The sequence below is a fragment of the Equus caballus genome, chromosome 6, assembly GCF_041296265.1.
Source record: "Equus caballus isolate H_3958 breed thoroughbred chromosome 6, TB-T2T, whole genome shotgun sequence".
NCBI classification, from domain to species: domain Eukaryota; kingdom Metazoa; phylum Chordata; class Mammalia; order Perissodactyla; family Equidae; genus Equus; species Equus caballus.
Window position 1 is genome coordinate 11,637,529 of NC_091689.1, and position 25,931 is coordinate 11,663,459.

General features: G+C 42.3%; 2 protein-coding genes across 4 annotated transcripts in view; one reads left to right on the plus strand and one right to left on the minus strand.

The window, feature by feature from the left end:
* The window catches only part of SGPP2 (sphingosine-1-phosphate phosphatase 2), a 122,879-nt gene extending 106,179 nt beyond the window's left edge, over positions 1-16,700 (plus strand). For both annotated transcript variants that reach the window (XM_001493041.5, XM_023642421.2), the window contains one exon: positions 13,085-16,700. In XM_001493041.5, coding sequence (XP_001493091.1) covers positions 13,085-13,636 — 552 coding nt within the window. In that variant the 3' untranslated portion in view covers positions 13,637-16,700. The remainder of the gene's footprint in view (positions 1-13,084) is intronic.
* An 8,332-nt stretch (positions 16,701-25,032) lies between these two features.
* Positions 25,033-25,931, minus strand: part of FARSB (phenylalanyl-tRNA synthetase subunit beta) — a 74,168-nt gene continuing 73,269 nt past the window's right edge. For both annotated transcript variants that reach the window (XM_001495406.6, XM_070269336.1), the window contains one exon: positions 25,033-25,313. In XM_001495406.6, coding sequence (XP_001495456.1) covers positions 25,162-25,313 — 152 coding nt within the window. In that variant the 3' untranslated portion in view covers positions 25,033-25,161. The remainder of the gene's footprint in view (positions 25,314-25,931) is intronic.

Below are 25,931 nucleotides of genomic sequence, written 5' to 3' on the forward strand. Positions count from 1 at the left end.
AAAGCACTGGGACAGATTTACTTGTCCTCTAAATGCGAGCACCCGGGTCACCAGGTCTACAAATAATCATCTGATCTTTCTTTTGTGTCCCTTTGCGTACAAGTATTTCTACATTGGACTATCACTTTAAGACTTTCAAAAGTTATGATAGCACTTTCAATGTGGTACTAATATAATTCAGAAGCTTTTGTTCTTTTATGCATATTTCAAAAAAAACATGCTGGAAGTTCTGACGTGCTACATTCAACACGAGGAGCCCACGTTGGCCTCTGCAATTTAGCAGATTTAGGGGAGATGGTCTTTGCCCTTCACAGTGTCGTCCCCTGACCAGCAGGCTCAGCGTCACCTGGGAGCTTGTTAGAAATGCAGAGTCTCAGGCCCCACCCAGACCTACTGAATCAGAACCTACCTTTTAACAAACTCCTCAGCAGATTCTAATGCAAGATACAGTTTGAAAAGCACTGAAACAGTCTACAAACACATGCCAGCAAATATGGGGACAACGTCAACTGAATTTCAACCTGCACGGGCCTGTTCAACAATTATATCACATTGAACATGACTTTCTTCTGTTCTCTTGTTGCTCAGGGGCCCCTCTGCCCCCCCCAGATTTGAGGAACATCTTTAAATGTTTGACAATGTCTTTTGTGTCTTCTGGCAGATTGCCCTTCTCTATACTTGTCATTCTTGCAAGCTGCTTAGCAGTTGTCAAAGATGATGTTAGAACCTGCCTGGGAGCTTGTCTGATCTAATGTCATAATCCTGTTGACCTGCCAAGCCCTGTGACTCGTTATAGTTAGAGCTGTTCATATTAATGTGAATTATGAGGTCGGGGGGGGAATTTTGTCTGTTTTGTAAAGATCTGCAGTTTGGACTTGTGAGATTCCATGAAGCCAGGACAAGCAAGTGATTATTTCCTAAATTATGCTGTATATGGAATAAAGTTTGGAAATATATAGTATGCTTAAATATCCTTCTAGTTAATATTGAAATTATAAAAAGTGTGCAATAATATCTTATATCATCACATTAAGAAACATCATATCTGCCTTATTTACTTTTTTAGCAAACAAATGCCATTTAAAGAGAATATACAAAGGAAAACAAGATAAAAATTACAATTGTTATATGAAATATGCATATTCAATCATCCAAGATAATTAGTTATGCAAATAAACATTGAAATAATTATCGATTTGCTAGAGTATAATTTTTAAATGGTAAAATGATAACTCTGATCCAAATATACAATGAATAGATGTCAAAGATTTTATTCAACTCACTAATTAATGAAAGAACCAGTAAAATGTAAAAAAGAACTAAATATTTACAGGCAATTTAATAAAGAAAGATTACATTAAGATTGCCGTGTTGTATACAAAACTGGTTACTGTCTTACAGGGCAATAAACTGTGATCTTTGGGGTTATCATTTCCACTGAACGGAAATTATTTGCATCTCTCCCAAACAAAAATCTACCAGCTAGCCTGTCACTTCATGAACTCGAGATCTTTGATCCACAGCGAACAGTGAGTCAGGGAAGTACTTTCCCTTTTATGATCCTTGGATGGCCTTAGCCCCCACATGACATTGAAATGTGTTTGCCTGACATCCAAGTTTTATATAATTTTTCTTAACACACTTACAGAAAACCACTTTCTATAAAAATATCAACATAATTTCTAATTAAAGTTTCAAGATGCTCACTTTCCAAGTGGGTATTTATTCTAAAATTGTAGAAGGTGGAAGCTGGCATACTTTTTTCTGTCTCATATAGTCCATTACTCTTGAGTTTCAGGGAGTTTTCAAAAGTCTGTGTCATAGCCTTCTCTTTATAATCATTCATTTCCACGCCTCGTGATCCTTCATCCTAGATCTGTGCTCAGACATCCGAGGTGACTCAGAGAGCAGTCGTGACACAGAAGGGAGGGGCATCAGTGACAGAGAGCCCCCTCAAACAGCCATGAATATTAGAAGATTCTACTGTTTACGTTCACACCACATAGCAGGGTAGATCTGCTTCCTACTTTTGATTGCCCCTGTGGCCACTGGTGTGTTTCGATAGGAAATTAATATTTTTGAACTTACGCATTCACTCTTTCTTCCCTATACACATGCTAATTACATAGCATGTAGGTTTCTCTCTGTAATCATATTCATATTCATGAACAATGTTGCCTCCGTTTTGCCTTTTGGCTTCTATTGAAGCTCATGAGCATTATTCTCAGAAATTGAATTCATTGTGAGCTGGCATGGGAAAGAATAAGTATTCTGAGTGTATTAACTCGGAAACATTGATCTATAACTGAAAATTATTTTCTAGAATAATTGTAGAGTTTGGGGTTTTTTGTTTAGTTTGTTTTAATGTCAGGGTCTGCTTGCATTCAGAGCATTCACTGCATCTACAAAGCAGTGGGTCTTGGCTTTTACTCTGCTCCTGGCTTCAGCTCGCTCTGTGAAGGCAGCCAAGGGCAGAGAAGGCCCTTCACATTCTCAGCGGGGGACCTGGCAGAGGGGAAGATGCCAGAATCATAGAGTTCTCGGCATAAATAGTTCCAAGATCTGAATGCATTCTTTCCTAACAATTGAATGAATGGGTTTGTTCTCTCCCCTTCTTTCTAGTTAGCTAACCTTGTGTTGTGTTGGCCTGCTCAATAGCATTCTTCAGCGAAGATGTTTGAAGATCGAATGTAAATTGGTTGCAGTAAACTGCATATGGGAATGTGACGCAGGGTCAGAATTCACGGATGCCGAGAGTTCTCAGGGTGAGGGACTGCTGTTGAAATATCTAGAGATGTTTACCAAGAGGGAGGGTGTTTCTCTTTGGTTAAGAATAAAAACACTATTTTATGTGTTTATGTAAACATTCACTAAAATTTGTTCTGGCGTGGCATAGCTTTATTAGCATTCTTTTCTAAACATTTTAGATTGCCTGTCTTTATTATTCTTTTCTGATATGAGATAGAATAAAGCTCACGCTTTTATCTGAATACTGAATTTTATAACTGAAATGAGAATAGGTACAAAAATCAAAAGGATTTAGATCTTTCTCCATTTTAACTTTGGAAAGTCTTAGTTTCATGTAATGATTTTTTTCCAAATAATTTGAAAGGCCTCATTTAAACCTTGGATGGGAAATTGCATTAAAGGTTGATTATATTTCAAACAATTTACTCTTAGGGTAGTGCTGGCAATACATCTTATGTGCCTTTATTTTAAATGTTACTTACATCATGGAGGAGTGGTGTATTGATTATCATCTAGGTTCGTGGGGGCGTTTCATTTTTTGGCATGATATGAAAATTTATAAGCAGCAGTTAGTTATTTCTATCTTCATCTATTTTGAAACATTCTTATTTTAACATTACTGATTACACATTGTCTGAGCCTTCTTTGCCTAGATTACAGTTTTAGTATAATGAAACAATAGAGATTGACTATAGAAAATTTAGAAAAACAGTGCAAAGCATCATCATCTGTAATATCCAAACAGAAAAATATACTCTTAATATTTTAGTTGATTTCCTTCTGATATCTTATCCATACATGTAAGCATATATTTATATAAAATCAGGATCATCCTTTTTGCAACGTTTGTATTCTGCTTGATCTTGTTATAGTTACTTTGAAACCATAGAAAATAAGGTTTCAGAAATGTAGCTTTTCAAATGGAAAATATCCATGCTATGTTATTAAATAAGAAAGCAGTATGTGTTGGTATTTTTTGCAAAATTTGAGCTTTTTATATTACCAAGACTTTATTGCTTAAAGGACTTTAAATAAGGTGAAAGAAGATTTTTTTTCCCCCTTAAATTAAAAGAAGAACAAGAGAAAAAAGGAGTGAAGAGATGGAGGAAGAAAAGAAAGAGTGAGGGGTTCTGAGAACAATCTATTCTCTGTATCTATGAGTTTGGTTTTTTGGTTTTTTTTTTTTAAGATTCCACATATAAGAGAGATCATATGTTATTTGTCTTTCCCCGGCTGACTTATTTCACTTAGTGTAATGCCCTCGAGGTCCATCTATGTTGTGCCCAAATAGCAAGATTTCATTCTTTTTTATGGCTGAGTAATGTTCCAGTCTGTGTGTGTGTATGTATGTATACACATCACAATTTCTTTATCCATTCATTTCTCAATGAACACTTAGGTTGTTTGCATATCTTAGCTATTATAAATAGTGCTGCAGTGAACATGGGGTCTATGTATCTTTTCAGAGTAATGTTTTTATTTTCTTCAGATAAATACCCAACAGTGGAATAGCTGGATCATACCGTAGTTCTATTTTTAATTTTTCGAGGAACCTCCATACTGTTTTCCATAGTGGTTGAACCCACTTACATACCCACCAACAGTGCACAAGAACTTCCTTTTCTCCACATCCTTGCCAACACTTGTTTTTTCTTGTCTTTTTGATAAGATCCATTCTAACATGTGTGAGGTGATATCGTGGCGGTTTTGATTTACATTTCCCTGATGAGTAATAATGTTGAGTACCCTCTCATGTACCTGTCGGCCATCTGTATATCTTCTTGGAAAGAATATCTCTTCAGATCTTCTGCCCATTTTTTAACTGGATTGTTTGGTTTTTTGCTATTGAGTTGTATCAATTCTTTATATTTTGGGATATTTTCCACTTATCAGATATATGATTTGCAATTATTTTCTTCCATTCAGTAGAATGCCTTTTTATTTTTAAGTTTCCACCACAAGTTTTGTTTTTGTTTTTGTTTTAGTGAGGAGATTGGCCCTGAGCTAACACCTGTTGCCAATCCCCCTCCTGTTTTTGTTTTTCCTCCCCGAAGCCTCAGTACCTAGTTGTGTATTCTAGTTGTAGGTCATTCTGGTTCTGCTGTGTGGGATGCCGCCATACTATGGCCTGATGAGTGGTGCTAGGTCTGCGCCCAGGATCCGAACCAGTGAAACTGGGCCGCCAGAGTGGAGCGACAGCCACAGGCCGGCCCCAGTAGCTTGCCTTTTCATGTTGTTGATGGTTTCCTTTGCTGTGCTGAAGCTTTTTAGTTGGATGTAGCCCCACTTGTTTATTTTTGCTTTTGTTGCTTTTGCTTTTGGTGTCAGATTCAAAAAATCATCACCAAGACCAATGTCAAGGAACTTACTGCCTACGTTTTCTTCTAGGAGTTTTATGGTTTCAGGTCTTATGTTGAAGTCTTTGGTTCATTTTGAGTTAACTTTTGTGTGTGCTATAAGCTCGTGGTCCAGTTTCATTCTTTTGCAGTATGTATTTTTATCTCATTTTTGGTGTAAACAATGTTATAACATGCTTGATTTCTGTCTTTCCAGATTCTTTCTTATTATGATGCCTGCTCCATTCTTTAGGCTGTTTTTGCTTGTTTCTGTTTTCTGATTGTTTTATAGTGAAGCATGTGCTACTTTTTAGATTTAATGGTATGAGATGAAATAACCCAATAAGAATTATCCCTCTGCGTAATCCTTTGTGAGCAGCTTTGTTACTTTCTCTGCTTGTTTTCCTAAAATAAATTCCTAGGAGTGGAGTTACTGGGTCTAAGTGGTGAATATTTTGTATATTTTGCATACTTTGTAGTCCAATTATATTCTTTTATGGAAAGGAGTTTTAAATCTGTTTTTTGCAAAGCAAAGAATGTTTATTCTTCCATTTTTGCCCTCGTGTATTTTCCTTATCATGCTTTTTGCATTATCATTTTCTACCTCCCTTCCATATAGTTCATATCTGCCTATAAACCACACACTCTCTTCCTCTCTTTTCTTCTCTCTGCTCCCAGCCCCCAAACCTGCCTGTTCGGGACAGAATTATCCCAGTGCTGGTTAGTGGCCCCCACCTCTGCCTCTGTACTCTGCTCACCGTCCTCTGCCCCACAGCTGGCCTTCGTCATTCTAGAGAACTCTGAGCTGTTTTCCCTCTGGTCCCACATACTGTGCCAAACACATGACTGTGCACTTCCAAAGAAATCACCTCATTTCGAATCTGCCAAAATCGAAACAGCAGCTCCAATTCCAGGATGGAGATTTTGTGAGCTTTTATAGTTTCTGTGAATTTAGTGGCTTGTAAAAAAATGTTCGTGAATTTTCAAGCACTACAGTCCTTATTTTTAGAAGCTGTTTACAATAATTTTATTATTAGAAATTTAAAGCCCCAAATTAGCAAGCTCATTAGTGATGGTTCAAGTATTTTCCTCACACAAATACCTAAATGTCTTTATGACAATATCACCTTTTACAGCTGAAAATCCAACCGTGTGTCTAGAAGGAAAAAACCCTACACCCGCAGCCATGTTAGATAAAATTCGTTTGCCTCAAATACGAGGGCTGTGGACCAAAATAGTCTAGTTTCTTGGTGCATTGAAGATGAACAGAATTAGTTTATAAAGAGTATTCCCACCAAATGTCTGGGAATTTGGTAACTGCAATTATAAAGGAAGACAGAGAAGGAAGGCAAATGTTCTCTTATCTATTGAAACAATGGGTGTTAAATATTATGGATATTCAGGATAAGAGAAAGGCGTTGGGAATTTTCTCCCAATCACTATAACTGAGTATCTGCTATATGTTAGGCACTGTGCAAGGAGCCTTGAGGAATAATGCAAAGATGCAAGATAACTTGTTCTTCTGATCAGAGGCTTATAATCAATTTGGGAAAAGCATGGGACCACGGAGCTGCAGCCAAGGCCACATAAGGGAGGGGCTTTCTGAGTGATATTAAGCAAGTGCCTTCACATTCCGTTCAGGGGAAGGTTATTGCCATCTGTGGTGATACACAAAGATATTTTGGAAAGGAAGTAGCTTTTGAGCTGAGCCTTTGAGGAACTGATAAGATCGTCATAGATAGAGATGGTTCAAGTGTGTCATGCATAAAAGGAATGCAAACCTATGATGCTAAAATTGTCCTAGGCATGGTTGGGAAAAGCAAGGAGACTCATTTGAATCGGAAAGCAGTGAGAGAAAACCCTGGAATGATGTAATTAAATCCCTACCATGCCGGACTCTGATGCTCAATCTATGGGCCAGTATTTCTCAGAGGTTTATTTTTTTTATTAATAGTTTGTTCTTTTATTTCTTATTTAAGTCTTTTTAAATCTAATTTTTATTTTATCAAAGCATATATAGTTTTTATTATGTTTTTATTGAGGTCACGTTGGTTTAAAACATTGTGTACATTTCAGGTGTACATGATCATATTTACACTTCTGTGTAGATTGCATCGTGTGCACCACCAAAAGTCTAGTTGTCATCTGTCGCTGTACACCTGTGCCCCTGAGCCCCTTTCCCCCTCCTCCCATAACCCCTTCCCCTCTGGTAACCACCCGTCTGTTCTCCATATCTATGTGTGTGTTTTTTTTTTGATTTAAAGTCCCTATGCCAGCGTTACATTGGGGTGTTAACGTGCAGACTCCTGGGCCTCACTTCGGGTCAAAATTGAAGGGCAGACCCTGAAATCTGCATTTTAATAGTCTTTCTAAGTGATTCCAATGCACGCTAAAATTGGAGAACGTTTGCTATTGAAACAGCCAGGAGGTCAGTGAGTGCTTTGGGACGGGAGAATGGCAGGCAGGGGAAGACACGAAGGTTTGAACTCTGGTGGTAAAGTAGGCATTCGGAGGTGGCAGCGGGAGCGGGATCTTGTGAATGAAGGAGGAGTCTGTGGAATATAGTGACTGGTGGTTATGCATGGTCAGAGGAAGGGACAGTCAGATAGCGCCATCAGGACTCAGAGCTTCTTTGACCATAGGGTGCCACCAACAGAAAGGTGTGTAAATACGTGAATTTCCCTGAGCACCTGCAGAATCCCTCTGAACCTCTAGCCCTCTGCAAAACTGTTTTACCCCACCTCAAACAGAAATGCCCACACAAAATATTTCTGGAGCTTTCAAAGGGAATCTCACTTGTGGTCATGAACCACTCTGAGCCCCTTAGTGCCACCTGACCCCATGGTGTCAGGGTGGCTTCCTGGGTCCCTTGCTCTCTCTGCCCAGGCTGTGACCTTGGACTCCTTGGTCTTGCCCACTGCCCTCCAGGCCCAGCAGCTTCCAGATATTGGCAGTAATTGCCCCTTCCCCAGCTGGTCTGCGAGAGGCTGTTGTTGCTCTGAGTACGACGGTCCCTGCCGGGTGCCAGCACCGCCCCCCCCCCCCCCCAACCCCGGTGATCTGCATGTCACCAGCATCTCTGCAGCTGCCTCACCAGGCAAAGCAGGTCTGCGCCCATGACTCTGATTCAAGGGCGATAGCGAACAATACAGATGCCCTGGCTTTGTTCTGCCAGGTGGTATCATAAAATGCCACACCTGGGGCCTAGAGGTACGAGGAAGAATGGATTCTTCCCTTTGAAGAGGACTCTGCCAAAGGGGTCTCAAAGCACTCTTCTCTGGCTCTGCGTTTTATAGATTTAAGCAAAATGACTCTTTCATCCTCTCTGATGTCCTTAGGGCTCAGACACTAAGTCTAGTGGGGCTCCCAGGAGACAGTCTGAGTGGCAGAATCTTCTCTCCCGTCTTAACAGAGGAAAGGCCCTTTGCAGTGTGGAGCTCATTGTGCCTGACTCTCATCCTTCCCTCAAAATGCACGCTCCTTTAAAACACACAGACAAGATGCCCTCAGTCCTCAGCAGTTGGTGTTTCGGCAGGCCATCCCCTGCCCCCCCAGTCCCCAAATATGCCCAGTGCCCTGTAGAGGACACAGTTGGGCTCGCCTGGGATCTCCACGTCATAGGGAGAGTGAAAGGCAGATCCTGTTTGGAGAAGGAGAGACTGAATTTTATTTCACTTAAATTTTGTAAGGACGCAGTACATTTAGATGATATAAAATTCAAAAGGTATGCAAGGGTATCCTGCAAAAGTGTCCTGCCCAGCTCTGTCCCCCGCCATGCAAGGGAACCTGTTTGTGTATTCAAGTAAAAATGTATCTATAGATTCTCCTACCTTTTTAGATGGAAGTGGTAGCATACGATACAGTGTTCTGCATCACACTTTTTTTTTTTTGAGGAAGATTAGCCCTGGCCTAACATCTGCTGCCAATCCTCCTCTTTTTGCTGAGGAAGACTGGCCCTGAGCTAACATTCGTGCCCATCTTCCTCTACTTTATATGTGAGATGCCTACCACAGTATGACTGGCCAAGCAGTGCCATGTCCACACCTTGGATCTGAACCGGCGAACCCTGGGCCACCGAAGTGGAACATGAGAACTTAACCGCTGCGCCACTGGGCCAGCCCATGCATCACGCTTTTTAAAATGCCATGTCATAGCCCCCTCATCCTTTGTATGGCTGCAGCATATCCCATTGTGTGACTGTACCATGGTTAGATTTAACGCATCCCTGTAGGGGGACCTTGGTGGTTTTCCAGTCTCTTGCTATTACAAACAATACCACAATAGACATCTTGGAAATACCTCACTTCAGACATGGGCACGTGTCTCTCTGTGGTCCTGTCCCAGAGTGAGATTGGTGGTCAGAGGTTAAATGAACATGTAATTTTGCCAAGTTTCTCCCCATAAGGGTTGTGCCATTTTGCATTCATTTGATTAATGGACATGAGTCCCTTTTTCCCCCTACTGTTTCATCACCAGATTGTTGTCAGACTTCTGGATTTTTGTCAACCCTGATAGGTGAGGGGTACAGTTTGTGTTGGGGGGAAAGGGGGTGGGAGGGGGAATGTTGGGAACCCCTCAGTGTCCAGAGCACTGCTTTACACACAGCAGCAGACGCTCAACAGTGTCATTTAGTACAAACAGAAGAGCCCACCAGTATTTTTATGTTTATTTGAAAGGTAATTTTAATTGTATTTTTTAAGTTAACAAACAATAAAATTGAATTTTGGGTGTATAGTCTATGGACTTTAACACATGTCTAGATTTGAGTAACCAGCACCACAATACAGAACAGTTTCATCACCCCAAAAAGCTCCCTCTTGATGTCCCCTTGTAGCCACACCCTCCCCCATCCTTAGCCCCTAGCAACCACTGATCTGTTCTCCATCACTATAGTTATATCTTTTGTAGGATGCCGTATAAATAGAACCATACAGTATGTAACCCTTGGAGACTGGCTTTTTCCGTTCAGCATAATTTCCTGGAGATTTCTTCCAAGCTGTTGCATGCGTCCACAGCATGTTGCTTTTTATTGCTGAGGAGTATTCCATTGTACAATTGTAGCCCAGTTTGTTTCCCCATCACCCACTGATGACATCAGGGTTGTTTCCAATATTTAGTGATTATTAATAGAACTGCTCTAACATTCATATACTGGTTTTTATGTGAACATAAGTTTTAATTTCTCCTCAGCATAATTTAATTTCCACTTCTTATTATGACTAAGCTTAGGTATATTTTCATATATTTCAGAGGCATTCATATTTCCTTTTCTGTAAACTCATTTCCTGTACTTATTTTTCATTTTGGTTGTTGGTGATTTTTATTTTAGACAAGTCGGTTTGGAGGGCTGACAGGACATCTGGATGAAAATGTCTAGCATTCTGTTAAAAAGTGCAGGACTGAAGTTTGAGAGAGACACCAGAAAACATAGATTTGAGAGGTATGCGGATAGAGAATGGAGAGATAAAGCATGAACCTACAAAAACCCTTCAAGGGAGAAGACACGTAAGGTTTGAAAACAGAATCTGTGGAAATGTCCACGTTTGAGATGTGGAAAGAGGAGGAAGCTCTAAAGAAGGAAGCCAAGGAAGAGACTTCTTAGAGGTCAGAGAAGAGCCAAGATGGTGCAGGCTAACATTAATAAGAGCTGAATAGTAAAGGTTGGCCAAATAAAGGGTGTAAATCCTCAGGGCACAGAGTCCAGAAGAAGAAAGAGCATCTGTTTCCAGTGATTCTAAGCAAAAGCCCTACAATTCATTCCGATTGGACTGGCTTAGGTCACGTGACCACCCCTGCACCAATCACTGTGACTAGGGGATACAATGCATTGATTGACCTACCTAGGTCATGTGCTCCAACTCCATAATTTCCCAGAACCTCATAGATCCCCAAGAGGATATATGAGGCTGTTGGGTCAAAGACAGATGGTGAAGAAACAGCCAACGAATGTCTGGCAAGTAGCCTTTGAGAATGATGTATCATCTAATACTAGTTTAGAGAGCAGGTGTATATCAAGTTGAGGAAGTGGAGGCAACAGGTGTAGAAAGTTCATTCCAAGAGTTTGGCTCAATTTTGGTAACCAAGAAGCTTAAATGAAGGATTGCTTCTTATTCTCGAAAAAAGGCAACATCAGTGCATATTCATAGGCACAGGAGAAGGAACCATAGGGAGGAAGACCATGGAGATTATGATGCCTGAGGGGATAACTGAGAAGGACGGTGGTGGAAGTAAGAGCAGGCAAAGCCCAGGGTGCCACGCGGAGGACATGCAGCGGCACAAGGCTTCCTCTGAGGGGGCAGGTTGTCCTCCCCATCCACTCTTGCTCCTCTCCTATGCATTCTCCTCACTGTAGTCAGTATGATCCTGCAAAAGTGAAAATCTAGTCCTGTTGGTGTCCAATGAGAGCTACTTCGGTGGCTTCACATTGCTCCCAGGATGTAGTCCTCATGAAGTGGACTGGACTTTAGGGCCCTGTAGGAAGCGGCTCCTGCCTATGTTTGCTCTCTCTTCTTCAGCCTCAGAGGACCATGACGGTCCACACTCACTTCTTTCCCTCTTGACTAACAGTAAACATCTGTCTCTCCACTAGACCGTAAGCTCCGCATAGGCATGGACAGTATTTGTTCAGCTCACACTGGATCCTCCAGCTCTGTGTCTGGCATACAGCAGGCACTCATATGTGGATATTGGAAGAATGAATGGATACTCACTAATCTGTGAAATTTGCTATAGCCTCAGTGATTATCTCTAAGGTCCCATTATTTACTCAATCAGATGACATTTTATTAGAAACTAAGCAAGAGAAATAATGAATGAAGTTATGAGAAAAAAAGAAAAACCAAGACTTTAGAATTCTATTTTATGTATATATGAAAAAAGGGTGGAAGGCAACATGATGCCAAAATATAGACAGGGTTGACTCTAGGTAGTGGAAATAAGGATCAATTTTTTTTCTTATACTGAAAAGTGTTTTCCAGATTTCCTACAATGCATTTGTATTACTGTTTGGTGTTTTCCAGATTTTCCAATGCATTGAGGAAAATGTTTTCAGTTTTTCAATTGTAAACTTTCAAAATAATCCATGTGAAACTTTGTAATAAAACCACAGCAAGCTCTTCACTCCGACTTAGATGTTTTCGCCTATTAATTACATTAAGGCTTCACCTCTTGATAGATTTTGCAATGAGAACAGTAAGGGGAGAAGAAAATGGATGACATTAAGGAGTTAAAGATATTTTAAACAAACATTTAAGGAAGGAAGAAAAGGATGGAGGAAGAGAGAAAAAAATAGGGAAGAAAGGAGGGAGGAAGAGAGGAAGAAAGAAAAGGGAGGAACAGAGGAAGGAAGAAAGAAAACACAATTTAAAATGTTCAAAAGAAGGATTAATTAAACCAAGCGCGGTACATCCACTCAATGAAATTGTGTGCACACTGTTTGAAATTCTGTGTCTGAAGACGGATTGGTAGTGTCAAGCCTGGTGTCTTGGAGCTTTGGCACCACCACATCCAAAATGTCTTCTCAAACCACCCCAAATAAACGTCTCCTGTAAGTAATGCTGGCATGCTTGCTGTGTGAATGTGGCTCCTCCAGGAGCTATCTTACTCCTCCAGCCAGCCGCAGCCCCCAACCCCGCCCCCGCCAAGAAAGGATGACGCCACCTCTGGGAAGATGATGACAATACTTGTGATAGAATGTTAAATCAAAAAGAATAGTAGATCAAAGCAACAATGTGATTACAGCTATGCTTTAAGGAAGCAAATGTAGAATTTATTCCAAAAGACAGAAAAACTGGAAGAAAATACTTAATGTGGATAGTATGATTGTTGTTTGTATTTTTTCTATGTTCAAGTTTTTACAACTGTACATTTTTTAAACATGTATTATGAAGCAATGTAAAAACTATTTTAAATATCAAATCAAGCATATTTGACTCAAAATTACACATGTATACTGGGAAGCACTGGTTGGCTTACATAATTCTTTTCTCTCCTTCCCGCAGGATGTGCTGGGTGGCATTCTGATCACCATGATCCTCATTGTCCTCACCTACCCTGCCTGGACCCTTATCGACCACCTGAACTCCGCCAGCCCCCTCTTCCCTGTGTGTGTCATAGTGGTACCCTTCTTCTTGTGTTACAATTACCCCGTGTCTGAATACTATAGCCCAACCAGAGCAGACACCACCACCATTCTGGCTGCTGGGGCTGGGATGATCATAGGATTCTGGATCAACCATTTTTTCCAGCTCGTGTCGGAGCCCATTGAATCTTTCCCTGTGATTCAGAACATCCCACCGCTCACCACCGACATGTTAGTTTTGGGTCTGACCAAATTTACTGTGGGAATTGTGTTGATCTTCCTGGTTCGTCAACTCGTACAAAATCTCTCGCTGCAAGTGTTATACTCATGGTTCAAGGTGGTCACCAGGAACAAGGAGGCCAGGCGAAGACTGGAGATCGAAGTACCTTACAAGTTTGTCACCTACACGTCTGTTGGCATCTGTGCTACAACGTTTGTGCCAATGCTACACAGGTTTTTGGGATTACTCTGAGCCTCAGACAGTTGGAAATTAGCCCACTGGACATGAGAACCAAGACATAGGAAAGTTGTTGGGTGGGCAAGTCTTGATGACAAATTTTTCTTTAAAAAGGAAAAACTTCTTAACTCACCTGTCTGTTTTGCTGATATCTGATAAATGCTACTGCTGTATGAAAGGAAAAATTTTCTCACATGCACCATTTGTCTGTAAGGGTCTTGCTGCAGTTGAAGCCAGGCTAAAACCCACAGTCAAGTTCTTTAAGGGTTCCCCACCCTGTCTGATACATGGACTTTGGGGCTCGTCATGGGCTGGCAGGAACTGTGGCTTGGCTTAGGAATGGCCACAAGGCCCACTGGATCCTGGAGGGCCGACAGAGATAGGAAGGACCTAGGAGACTAGAGGTTGAACATTTCCTTCCACTTATGCCTGTGCCCAGCACTGAGTCTCACTTCCGAAATTGGAACTTTGATGCAGGAGAAAGGGTGGCAGCACGTAACACCACATTCCTTGGACAGGATGACTTTGTCATAATGATCAAATGAGACTGTGCCTGCTTGGGTGGGCAGAGCACTGGAAAGCTTACTGTGAAGCAGTGTAGGCCATGGCAAAGCTGCAAGGTCATGGGGAAGAGTCTGCTTTCCTTGTGAGTCCCAGTCTCTGCTGGCGGGCGTATTGAAACAGGGATCGCTCTTCCTTGTTGCGCATTTCCCAGGGTCCAGGTACCATTACTACACTCTTCCAATCCATGAAACTGACTGGCTGCTCCCACCTCACCAGGCCGCTGGGCGTTAGTCTTCATGAAAAGCAGGTACCTCTGGGCTTCTCTGAGTGTCCTGCTCTCTCCTGCTGCTTCAGAGTGAGTTGGGACAAGTCCTCTGCCCCATCTTCAGCTTTTCTATGCTTCCTTCCAAACTGGAGAGGCACTGTCGTCTGCCTGAGAAAGTGAGTCAATGGAAGAACGAATGAACTTGATCCTTGCTGGGTCCTGACAAGGAGGGGAGGGGCCTCCTGGACGTTTGCTGATCCTGACGACGCCCCCCTGACAAGGCTCCTCCATTTCTCAGTTACTTTCTGAAAACCTATTTTCTCATCTACTACACAGAATCAGGGGCTCCCCTTCTGTCTCCCCACCTATGATCTCTTGGCAATTTTAAGGATAATTAATGCAAGAATAATGTCAGCCTCTCTTAGGAAAACAAGCTAACCAAACACGGCACCCTTTGGACCTCAGGCCTGTCCTCAATAGACTTAGGGAGGTGATCACTGTGCAAACCCCAGAAGGTTCCCTCACAGGGCTCCTCTTCAGTTCTTAAGAATAAGGAACAAGTATGAACAATTTCTTAAAAGTTAGTGTAAACACATGGTTAACAAATGATCTCTTGCGGCAGAGTGCCTGAACCACTACAGCCAGTGTGTAATCCTCATGCATCACCACCTTGCACGCACACATTTCGAAAGGAAATTAGCCTGACTGAAGGTTGGGCTGTTACCTCTGCATCAGTGTGAACACTGAGAACCCCCATTTGTCCTGTTTTTGAACATGTGCCCTGGCCTTCTTGGTGGGATCACCTTTGGTATTTGACTTAGTGCTCCAGTTTCCTGAGAAGAATCATTTTTAGTAAAACATCCTGTTTTTCCTTCAAATTCTTCTCACATTTTGCATATTTAGAAGGCAGGGATCAAAATGACCTGCTATTTGACTATTTTAACATCAAACTCTGGCTGGTATTTGTGGCACCATGATGGGGGGGACGCGGGCAGAGCCCCAGCTTGTGGGCACTTCCGCTCTAGGCTGGCCCCTCCAAGGCCGTGCATGAGGATTTCCCTGTGGCTCGTCCCCCGGCTGCCAAACCAGAGATCACAGCCTGGCTAATATTTACAAAAAATGATTTTCATTGATTTTTATGAATCCAACCAACAAACGGATCAGCCTTTTCCACTTGTGTCTTTTGAAAAAGAGGGATCGTAATGTTCACAGGTGTTGGCAATTCATTCATGTGTGTGTATGTACAATTTTTACTGCTGTCGCCTGTTGTTTGAAGTCCCAACCATAGGAAGTCAGTCGGCTGTATTGGTGTATTTAAAGTTGTATCTACACCATTTGGATTGAGGATGAATATATTAGCTATAGCACATTAATGAATGACCCAAGGATTTGTCACGGTTCATCACTTTTTAAAGTATCTTATTTCAGTAACTGGAGAATAGAAAGTATATATTGGTGAGGCCTCGAATCAGGCAGAAACTCACTGAAAAGGTCCTTACCTGATTCACACTCTTGCCTTGCCAGCTCTCTTCATTCGTTTCTCCCACAGCACTTCACTCTATGAAACCCTCACCCCGCTCAGTCACGCTTGCTCACGCATACACCATACATGTTCCTTCAAAGTGTATGCCTTCCCTCTCCTTTTAGACACTGGGATTTCTCTCTGGCGGAAGACTGCCCCCTGCTGGTGTAGCCCCAGCCTTGGTCCAAAGCCTCTCGATCAGGAGTCTTAGAGATTAGGAATTTAAAAGTCAAGCTCGCCTTGATGTATCTAACATAAGCCTAGGATCTGTGATCTGGCCAACCCTACATTTGGCAACTGTGACGCCAAAGCCCTCAGGATTATTGGCCCCTCCAGGAGCCAGGTAGAATGGCATGCCCTTTTCCGGACTTCTCATCCTGCCGCCTACCCACCAGCACTCTGGGCCAGGGCATCCATCCTATAACCATCATTCCAAACAGCTGTCATTTCATGCCAGTTTTGCTCAGACCTGCACCATAACAGAATATGCAGAAGAATAAAAACGCAGACGAAGAGACTCTGAACTAAAACCCTTCAATGGCGGTGGCTGAAACCACTCCACAACATGCCTGTCAGTCGCACTGTAACATGGGATTTTCTCGCCCAAATGGGCACCTCATGCTTCCTGAGTATAATCAAAGCATGTGGTGTTTCAGGGCCATATGCTCCCGGTTTCTATTTTGGAAGCTTTCAGCTGTTTTGCTTATGTACTGTATGTAAATTTATTCTTTTTAAAATAAAATCATTTTTGTTTGATTATGACTTCCTATTAAATGCTTTAAAAGCCAGTTGTCTCCTTCCTTGGACATTTTTTTTTCCCTAGATCTTTCTTGCAGGGTTCACCGGATCTGAGTTGAAAAGAGGTGGCAAAAATAAACGGCCGGCTGTGTCATTCTCTATCGCTGTCATATTCAGCCACGTGCCAATGTTGGTGAGTGTCAGCAGCCACAGGTGTGATTAACAGGCAGGAAGTGGTGTGTGTGATTGCATGCTTCAATACCCTCCTTTAGCTCCTTGATACGAAAGAGCATCCTCTTACCATATTCAGAGATAGATGTCACTGTGTGATGAAAGGTGAGTTGTAGGTGTTGCTAGTTAAGGTAACTAAGATTTTCACAGATGAGTACACTGTGTGCTGAACCAAATGAACACGACCCTGTTTGATATTCACATCATTGCAATGATACATTCTGCCTTTAAGTGTCCCAAATTTGCTATTTGAAATGGTATGGAAAGATGACACTTTTATTTGCAAGGCCAAGGACTGAATCCCCAATATGCTGGGCACCATGGGCATGGGGAAGCTGGATGAGGTCCAGTCTGCCCCATGGAGTTCGCTCAGGAGAGAGGAGACACAGGCTCAGAGAATTACAATTCAAGACCCAAAGTGTTAAGGCTGTAGGGAGAAGGTAACCCTGCCATGGGAATTGAGAGGAGAGGGCGTTAATTCTAGCTTAGGGGCTGCAGCAACTCAAGGAAGGCTCGTGGGAGAAGTCATGCGTGAGCCAGGCTTAAAGAAGTGACGGGTTTGCCCAGGGGTGTGATGGGAAGCAGGTACAAGATGATGCTCCGTGGCGAGGGCACAGCTTGCCAGAGACACTTCTCCAAACACCTCCAGCTCTTACAAGGAGAATCCAGACCAAACCCGTGTTGGTGACTGTGTGTAGGAATAACGGTGGCAGGGGTGGAACAAAGGATGAGGAAGGGGCTTTGATGTTGCAGAACCAAGTCACAGGAGCAGAAAGGAAGCGTGAGAAGCCTCTTAGTCCATTACCTTGTCCATGTGGGACCATTCCAGAGGAGGTGACAGCTAGAGGCCATTTCATAGTCTCCTTTCATCATTCCTCATTTGAATATTTAACAGTCTGCAGCAGACACTTTCCCCTTCTGCCATCCTTGAACTCTTACATGCAGCTCCATTCCCATATCCTCCTGTTCAGCTCTCAGCAGAGGTGACGGCAGCTGGGGACTCAGTCCGTGTCCTTGGTGCCCATGCCTCCCTCCCTCTTTGCTCAGTTCCCTGAATTAGTCTTGTGAGGCTGTAACACCTAGATCATAACATGAGGGAAGCCATCTTAGGGAAAAGAAGCAATATTGTGACCCTGACTCGCTGGTCTCTGTGGATACATTCTAGCCTGCATGTAGCCTACATACTTAACCACATCTCGCTTTTACAAAATGCATGACCTGCTGGTTCTATGACTCTTGCTTACATATATCTCCCAGCTGTGATAAGGCAACTTTGTTCTCTGAGTTCCCCAGGAACACGACGACCTCCAGAAAGAATTCTGCATTGGTACCCATCACAAATGACAGAAGAAAGAGATAATGTGGCACCTTGAAGTTTGTCACACCGGATGGTCGACATCCCTAATGCCCCTCCCTCCCTGCCCATTTCACCCACATAACGCCCTCAAGATTCTGTATGACTTTAAGATGGTTCTTCAGGACACTGCTATCTTCCAATGATGCTAGCTAATTGTATAAATTTTCCTTTCTCAACCACAGGCTCGTTTGCAAATTGATTGGCACCAGATTGCAGCAAGCAGAACGAGACCCTTTTTGCTCGGCTGCAAGACTTCGTTTTTAAAATATTTTACCACGATCCTGGCTCTCGGAGGAACCCGTAAATACTCCATGTCTCTAATGATTACGAATGAAGGCCTGGCTCTCTAGTAAGAGGCTCACCAGGACCAAGTGGAATAGATGTTTAGAGAATAGATGTTTTCCTAAAAGCTGCCTGTGTTTTGATTTTTTTTTAACTTGAATTTTAAGTGCACTGAGGGGTTTACTGTTTAAAAATCCTATGGCAACCCTTCATTACTGTGGATGTAAGGTCTCTAACGGATTGCTTTGGATACACCATGCATCCATTGTTTTGTTAAAGTGGGGCACACCTGTGGTCCAGACTTGAGAGTATTTATAGGATGCATATTAAGAAGCATGAGAATTGAATGTGGACCATGAATAGAATGTTAAATTCTTAAAACTGTAGCCACATGAGACAAGGGAGCTATACAAAGCCAAAGATCCTTTTTCCTTTTCCACGCCTGTCTATATGGCATGTAAAAACAAACAAGAAAAGCCAGGATGTAGCTAGCAGTTCCGGCTGTAACGCTTCCTTAGCGCACACTCCACACAGCTGCTGGCCTCACTGCTGCTTGCTATGACGTCAGGGTCCCCTTGGTTGGAGCACAAGCCAGGTTCTTTCCCAAGGGAGGTGTTCAAAGAATGTCAGGTACAAAGCCAGTCTCGAATTGTTGGGGGTGTGCAGGGTGACCATGGCTGCTGCCTTCATACCTTTTACATGTATCCGTGAGTCTAAACAGGAGTGAGGCCTCCTGGGCTTCCAGTCTGACTTGTCTCTCAGTCTCATGGGAACCAGATGGGTGGCACTGTGAGAGGGGCAAATTATGCACAGGGCACACTAAACCCAGACCATTTTAGCCATCTTAATTAGGTACTGTTAAAAATATTTGGCTGGAAAGTTATTTTTGTTGTGGGGAAAACCACCACAGCTTAATGTGAATTTTTCATGCAGTCCGTCAGTTCTGCTGCTACTAAATAGGCATTAGTATTATTTTGATCAGTGTATCCCTTTCTCTTTTATCTCACACGTCATAGTTTTCATCTCTAGAAATTCAAAACATACATCTTCCATATCTCTACTTGTTCAATCCTTCCTATGGCTCCTTGAACATATGGAATATAGTTATGATAATGTCTCTGTCTATTAATTTTATCATCTATGTCATTTTGGGGTCGGTTTTTGATCCCTTTTTTCCTTCCTCATTATGGGTTGTATTTCCCAGCTTCTTTGCTCACCTGGTAAATTTTTATTGGATGCCAGAGACTGTGAATTTTACGTTGTGGGGTGCTGGATATTTTTGTGTTGCTATAAATATTCTGGAGCTTTGTTCTGGGATGCAGTTCATTCCTTGGAAATGGTTTGGTTCTTCTGGTCTTGTTGTCAAGCTTTATTAGGCGGAAGCCAGAGTAACATTTTAGTCTAGGGTCGGTTTTCCCCTTGAGGCAAAATCCTCCGGCGTACTCTCCCCACCACCTGGTGACTTAGGAGGTTTTCTGGCTCTGGCCTGCCCTGTGCGAGCTCCAGGGGTTGTTCATTCAATTCTTCGTGGATGCTTACAGGTAGTCTCCCCTTTAAGAACTGAACACTCAAGGGCAAATCTCTCCATGTGGCTCTTTCATCTTCCTGCCAACTCTGGCTGCCTTGGTCTCTGTGGACTCCCAGCTCCGCCTCCTCAACTCCTGCAGACCCCTGCACTCCGCCTGGGTCCCTTTCCCTGCCCCACAGCCTGGGATCTCTCCGGGCAGTAAGCCGGGCAGTCCAAGGGCTCACTTACTGTCTCTCAGGAATCGCTGGCCTTCATTGCCTGATGTCCAATGTCTTGAAAACCATTGTTTGACATGGTTCATCTGGATTTGTAGTGAAATACGCAAAGTAGGAAAATAAATGTTCCTTGGGAAGCAAGAAGTAAAGAAAACTTGTATGGATCGGCTAGAAAGGAGGATGCTGAAGTATCTCAAAGATCAGAGGGAAGTTCTTCAGAGGCTGGCTGAGCTGTGATTGTTGTCCGGCTTGCATCCTTTTCAGCTGGCTTCTCGCCAGCCCTCAGCAGGTGCTTATTTTAGGGGCAGGTCTACTTTCATTCCTCATGACAAACACTTGTGACCTGTGGAATGTAGGAAATTTCTTTTGCTACCGGATTTGGGATCAAACAGGCACATTTCCTCAGCCTCTTCACTTTTCTGTCGTAAAGAGAGAACCAGTTTGCTTCGCGTGTCTGACAAGTCTTGTAATTTGAATGCTGTAGCAGTTACCTCTCGCAAGTGCCTCTGAACACTGGGGGGCTTTTTCAGTGTTTTCTAACGCAGAATCATGTCGTGTTCCTGATTTCCTTAGAGAGAGACTATCAAGGCCAAGCCTTATGGACAAGGAGTGAAGAACTTGAGTGTAGGCTTTGAGCATATTCTCACCACACTGCATTGCTCCCATGAGGGAGGAAAAGCCTACAGGGCTTTAGCCAAACATAATTCAATTAAAGCCTTTGCTGGAGACATTTGTTCAACCGACAGTCTAGCTACAGTGTTTACAGCCATCATTCCTGTTTACTAAAGTCCGGGGAGACTGGAATACCTGCAAAGACAGCAGGTGGTATTGGAAACCACAGTCGCTGTGGGCCCTTCCTGCTGCCCGGCTTGTTTGTGAAGCATTGGCTGTTGGCTCCTCTACTTTACTTTAGTCAAGGAGGCCGATTTCCCCACACTGACACTGGTCAGGGGCCTTAGGGAGCTGCTCACAGATTGTCACAGAGGTGTCCTGCTGTCCTGAATTTTACTGTGTATGTCAACCTTTTTTTTAATAATATAAAGTTTTTCAAGTTCCTTATAAAAGCCACAACTTGGAAGAGACTGGATGTGTCAAATGCGTTCATTTAGAGGGCATATTTTGCTGATGGCAGTTGTGTCCCTTTAAGGCCACTTGTCTGCTTTTGGATAAAATGGACAAAAGAGCCAAGTCAATACCCACGCATTGGGGTTAGTGATGTTTACACAAAACACCGTGCACAAACAGAGGCTAAGACTGAGACACAAGATGGCGAGCAACGCTCTTTTACCAACCTGATGAACCCATCATCGCTGAGGCCAGGAGTAGCAGTCAGGCTGGCTGCTTCCTACTTAGGCTACTCCTGTTAAAAGGTAAGAATGGTCATTTAACATCCCCTACATCTAGGAATCTAACCTGCTGGGATAAGATGCTGCTCAGAACAAAAGTCACATCTAAGAAATGTCTTAAGTAACCCCACACATCTCTCAATGTGTCTATCAAACGTCAAATGTGGGTGTTTATTCAGTCTTGCAACCAGTTGGACTGGTTTTTTGTGGTCCCTAAACCACGGCTATTTTAGGGGGAGGCATATGGAAGTCCACTGGAGCACTGTTTGTAACTGCAGAGTTGAAAACAACAGAATGTTCACAAATAGAGGAATAGGTGAACAAATTATGGACATCCATACACTAGAATATTGTATCATTTACAAGAAGGTCTATAGCTACCTGACTGGAAAAACAGGTCATATTAAGTGAAAGGTATGAGATATACCATGTAAAACCAGTAAGTAGAGCATGACCCAACCACTGAGCACGTGTGCGTGGCTGACTGTCCAAACTGAGGAAAATGCCAGAAACAACACAAGAAAGATGTTGACAGTGGAGTTACTTTAGGGCATCGTGGGAGGAAGGGTAGATTAGCTTGGGAAAACCTTACTTTGTATTATTTTTTAAAATAGTTGACTTAAGATTTTTAACTTTTTGGGTTTTTCAGTATTTTTTACATTTAAAAAAAAAACCTTGCAAAAAACCTCAACATTTTAGGTAAGTAGGTAAATGACACAAAACTGAGTGATCCCATGACTCCAAGTCACTCATTAGGTGTCTCAAACCCACTTACTAGCCATGCGACTTTTGGCCACATCATTAGTCTCTCTGAAGGCTGACTGTTCTCATCTTATAAATCAAGGAGAATTCCTATTCTGACTACCTCCTACGACTGTTAAACGAAAAACCAAAAATGCTGACACAGGATCACATGTGAAAATATAAACTGAAGAGCAAGGCGGGAACGTCAGGCTGTGGTAGAAGTTAGTTATCTGTAAGCTAGAACAAGAATCAACTATATCTAATTAATTTCCCCTTTAATACTAGGGCTCCCAGTTTTTACTAAGAAGGTATGTGTCTTCTCCAGCAGAGGCTTTTGGCAGTGCCCACAGACTGCCCTAGCTCCAGTTCAAATGTTTCAGCCAGGACAAGCATAAGATGATCTGGCTGTGGAGCCTCAATTCGCAAGCTGAAGGTTCATTTCTTCTAATGTACCTGATATTGTGTTTCTTCCTACTGTTTCCTGCTTCAGAGGGCAGAAACATCCACATGATGGATGCAGTTGGTCTTTCCTCTTTCACGCTGGGATATACAATTAGGTATCAGTGGGTTTTTCATTACAAGTAGTTTCTGACCATCCAAAAAATATCCAGGTGGCTGGCTGCTAACGGAACAAATGGCTCCACCCACTTCAACAATGGCTACCATATATCGAACCAGTTTAATCATAGTGCAACTAGGGGTGAATAGCTCATTAATGGTAGTGGACCATTAAGCCATCTTGAGCAGACATGCCATTTCTAAATTTCATGCTTTTATCCTATGCACCCATCTGCTGGTGATAGATGAAATTATTAAATTACTACACGTTGCATTTTTTTCTCCCACCTTTACTGAGGTATAAACTACATCTTGACTACCACCTACGTTAAGGTATGGAATATTTCCATCACCCCAGTTTCCTCTTAACCTTTTGCAGTCAATTCCCTTCCATGAGCTCCAGCCAATCTGCCTTTGACTTTTCCAGAATTTCATATAAAGGAATTAGATGTAGTCTTTTGTGTTTTCTTTCATTTAGCATAATACTTTGAGATTCAGTCATGTTGGTTTGAGTATCATCAGTTCATTCCTTTTTATAGCTGAGAAGTATTCCATAGTATGATATACTGTGATTTGTTGTAGGTACTATGAGTAAGACTGCTATGAATATTTGCATAAAAATCTTTGCACGGCCATATGGGTAGACCTCGGAGTAGAATGGCTAGATGGTAGGCGTATGTTTCATACTTTGAGAAATTGCCACACTGCTTCCCACAGTTGCTATATAATTTTACATTCCCACCAGTAGTGCGTGAAAGTCCAAGTTGCTCCAGTCTCACCAAGACTTGCTATCATCAGTCTTTTCAGTTTTAGACATTTTAATTTGTATTGTGGTTTTATTTGCATTTCCCTGATGACTAATGATGTCGAGCATCTCTTCATGTGCTTATTTCTTTATCTTCTTTGGGGAAATACCTGTTCAAATCTTTTGTCCATTTTTTAAAAACTGGGTTGTCTTCTGGAGTTGTAAGAAATCTTTATGTATGCTGTATGCAAACCTTTTGACATGCATTATTTCTTATGAGCATATCTCACTTTATTTTTTAAATGTTGTAAGGATCTGCCTACAACAGAATTGGGAAGGAATACATGGAAGTCCGTGTATTCACAAATCTTGCTAAGCGGGACACTGCTGCCCTTATACACGGTAGTAATATGGTTGTTTTTTTCTCAGTAGCAGGCTTAGCAAAGGTTCCAGGAACATAATTCTTGTCTCACTATCTTTGTTAGCTGTTTCTACTGGGACTTACTTTAAAGTTTTACATTTTATTATGTTTCATATCATCTCAATAGTAATTGAGAACTTATCTTAAACATTAGACCCAGCTCTTTTCAATAGATGGTACCTACCGGGGAAGTCTAGACCGGAGTATGAAAGTAAAGTAGAAGGCAAGATAAGGCAGATTGTGAGACGCTTAGCTTCAGAGGAGAGATCTAATACCTCCTGTAAAACAAGACAAACTAGCAGCTCAATGAAGTATTTAAAACCATGGTTCTTCTAACATTAATTACAGTAAAATGTATGCCCTAGGGGAAAAATAAGTTTTCGTTGTTTCCTAATGTTCATACTAACAACAGCACTAAGAACAGATCCATTCTAGCTTTTCTAGCAGAACAGGTCTATGTTGCACGTACTGTCTCAGAGAATCACAAATAGCGTAAACCACACCTACGCACCCTCAAATATTTTGAATACCTGTGTTGTGGATTTTTCTTTCCCTTTAAGATAACTGACGTCAAAGGCTGTAACTCCTGGACCATCACTGATTCTTAAAGGTTTTCTAAAAATACTGTTATTTTATGTTTCCCAATGATGAACACAAGTCAATGTAGAAAATAAAAACTAAAACCCCTTTGCTGTTTCACACTCGTGCACCCTGTGCTCTCATCAACTATCTCGTTTCATCAGTAAGGCGGGAGAATGCAGGAGTCCTCGGTGCTGGTGTGATGCTCTGACGTCTGAGGAGCATCTCCGGTTTCCAGAATGGAGCCCGCACTCTGCTGTGCACTTCTCTGGCACCCCACTGGGCTTGTACCTACAGTGACACTTCACACAGACAGCACATTCGTGTAGTGCACCGACTAGCCTAATGCAGGGAAAGAGCAGTGTCTACCCACAGAGCCAGACAGTGTTTCTCCTTTATTAAACATTAAAGCACAAATGGATGTTCCCTGCTGGGGACGACTAAAGGACACCAGGGGAGGAGAAAGCCACACCCAGGGAGAGAGCCACAAGGCAGAGCCCCATCTTCACAGAAAGGGCTCGATGTTGATTTCCAGGGAGGAGCAGGGCATGGTGAGCTCAAATTTGGTGATAACATCAGGATGAAGGACCCCGAGCTTCCCAATGCTTTGACCCCTGGCAAAGACCTCAGCACATCGCCCGGGGAAGAAAGCAGGGCCTGAAAAACAGAGGGAGAAAATCAATGTTTCTCTTGCAAAAATGTCAATAGGCATTTAACACTAAAAGCTCACGAGTCTATTTTAGAATAACATTCTTCTTTAAACCACTGGTTATAAAATGAGAGTGCTTCCTCACACTTTCTAGTTTTAAAAAGAAGGATTTGATATTACACCAAGAAACTTGCGCAAGGAAAAGTTTAGGGGCAGATATGAAAATAAGGGCCATGTGTTTTTATCACAGGGGTCCAGGCAGGAAGGATGAAGAAAGGAGGCTGAAGGAGCACAGTCATGAGAGGTCTTAGGGCAATTCGTCTGGACGTAGAACTGGTCCTAAAAAGGACAAAAGGAAAAAACGAAAAGTAAAACTGATGACCTTGCATGGAAAAAAACCTGTTTTGAAACAGGTTTTTCCATAGTAATACTTGCTGGATAAAAAGTCTGCCCTGAATTCATTTACTATTCAAAACCTCACTCCTGGCTGCCTTATTACATAGAGACACAAGCTGCAGTCATCAGCAGGCTTGTCACCAGAACGCGACGCACGTTCCTGTTGGAAAAGGAGCTTTCCAAGCAGTTCTGGAGAATCTGCTGTCAAACCACAGCAAAGGCCACCCCCC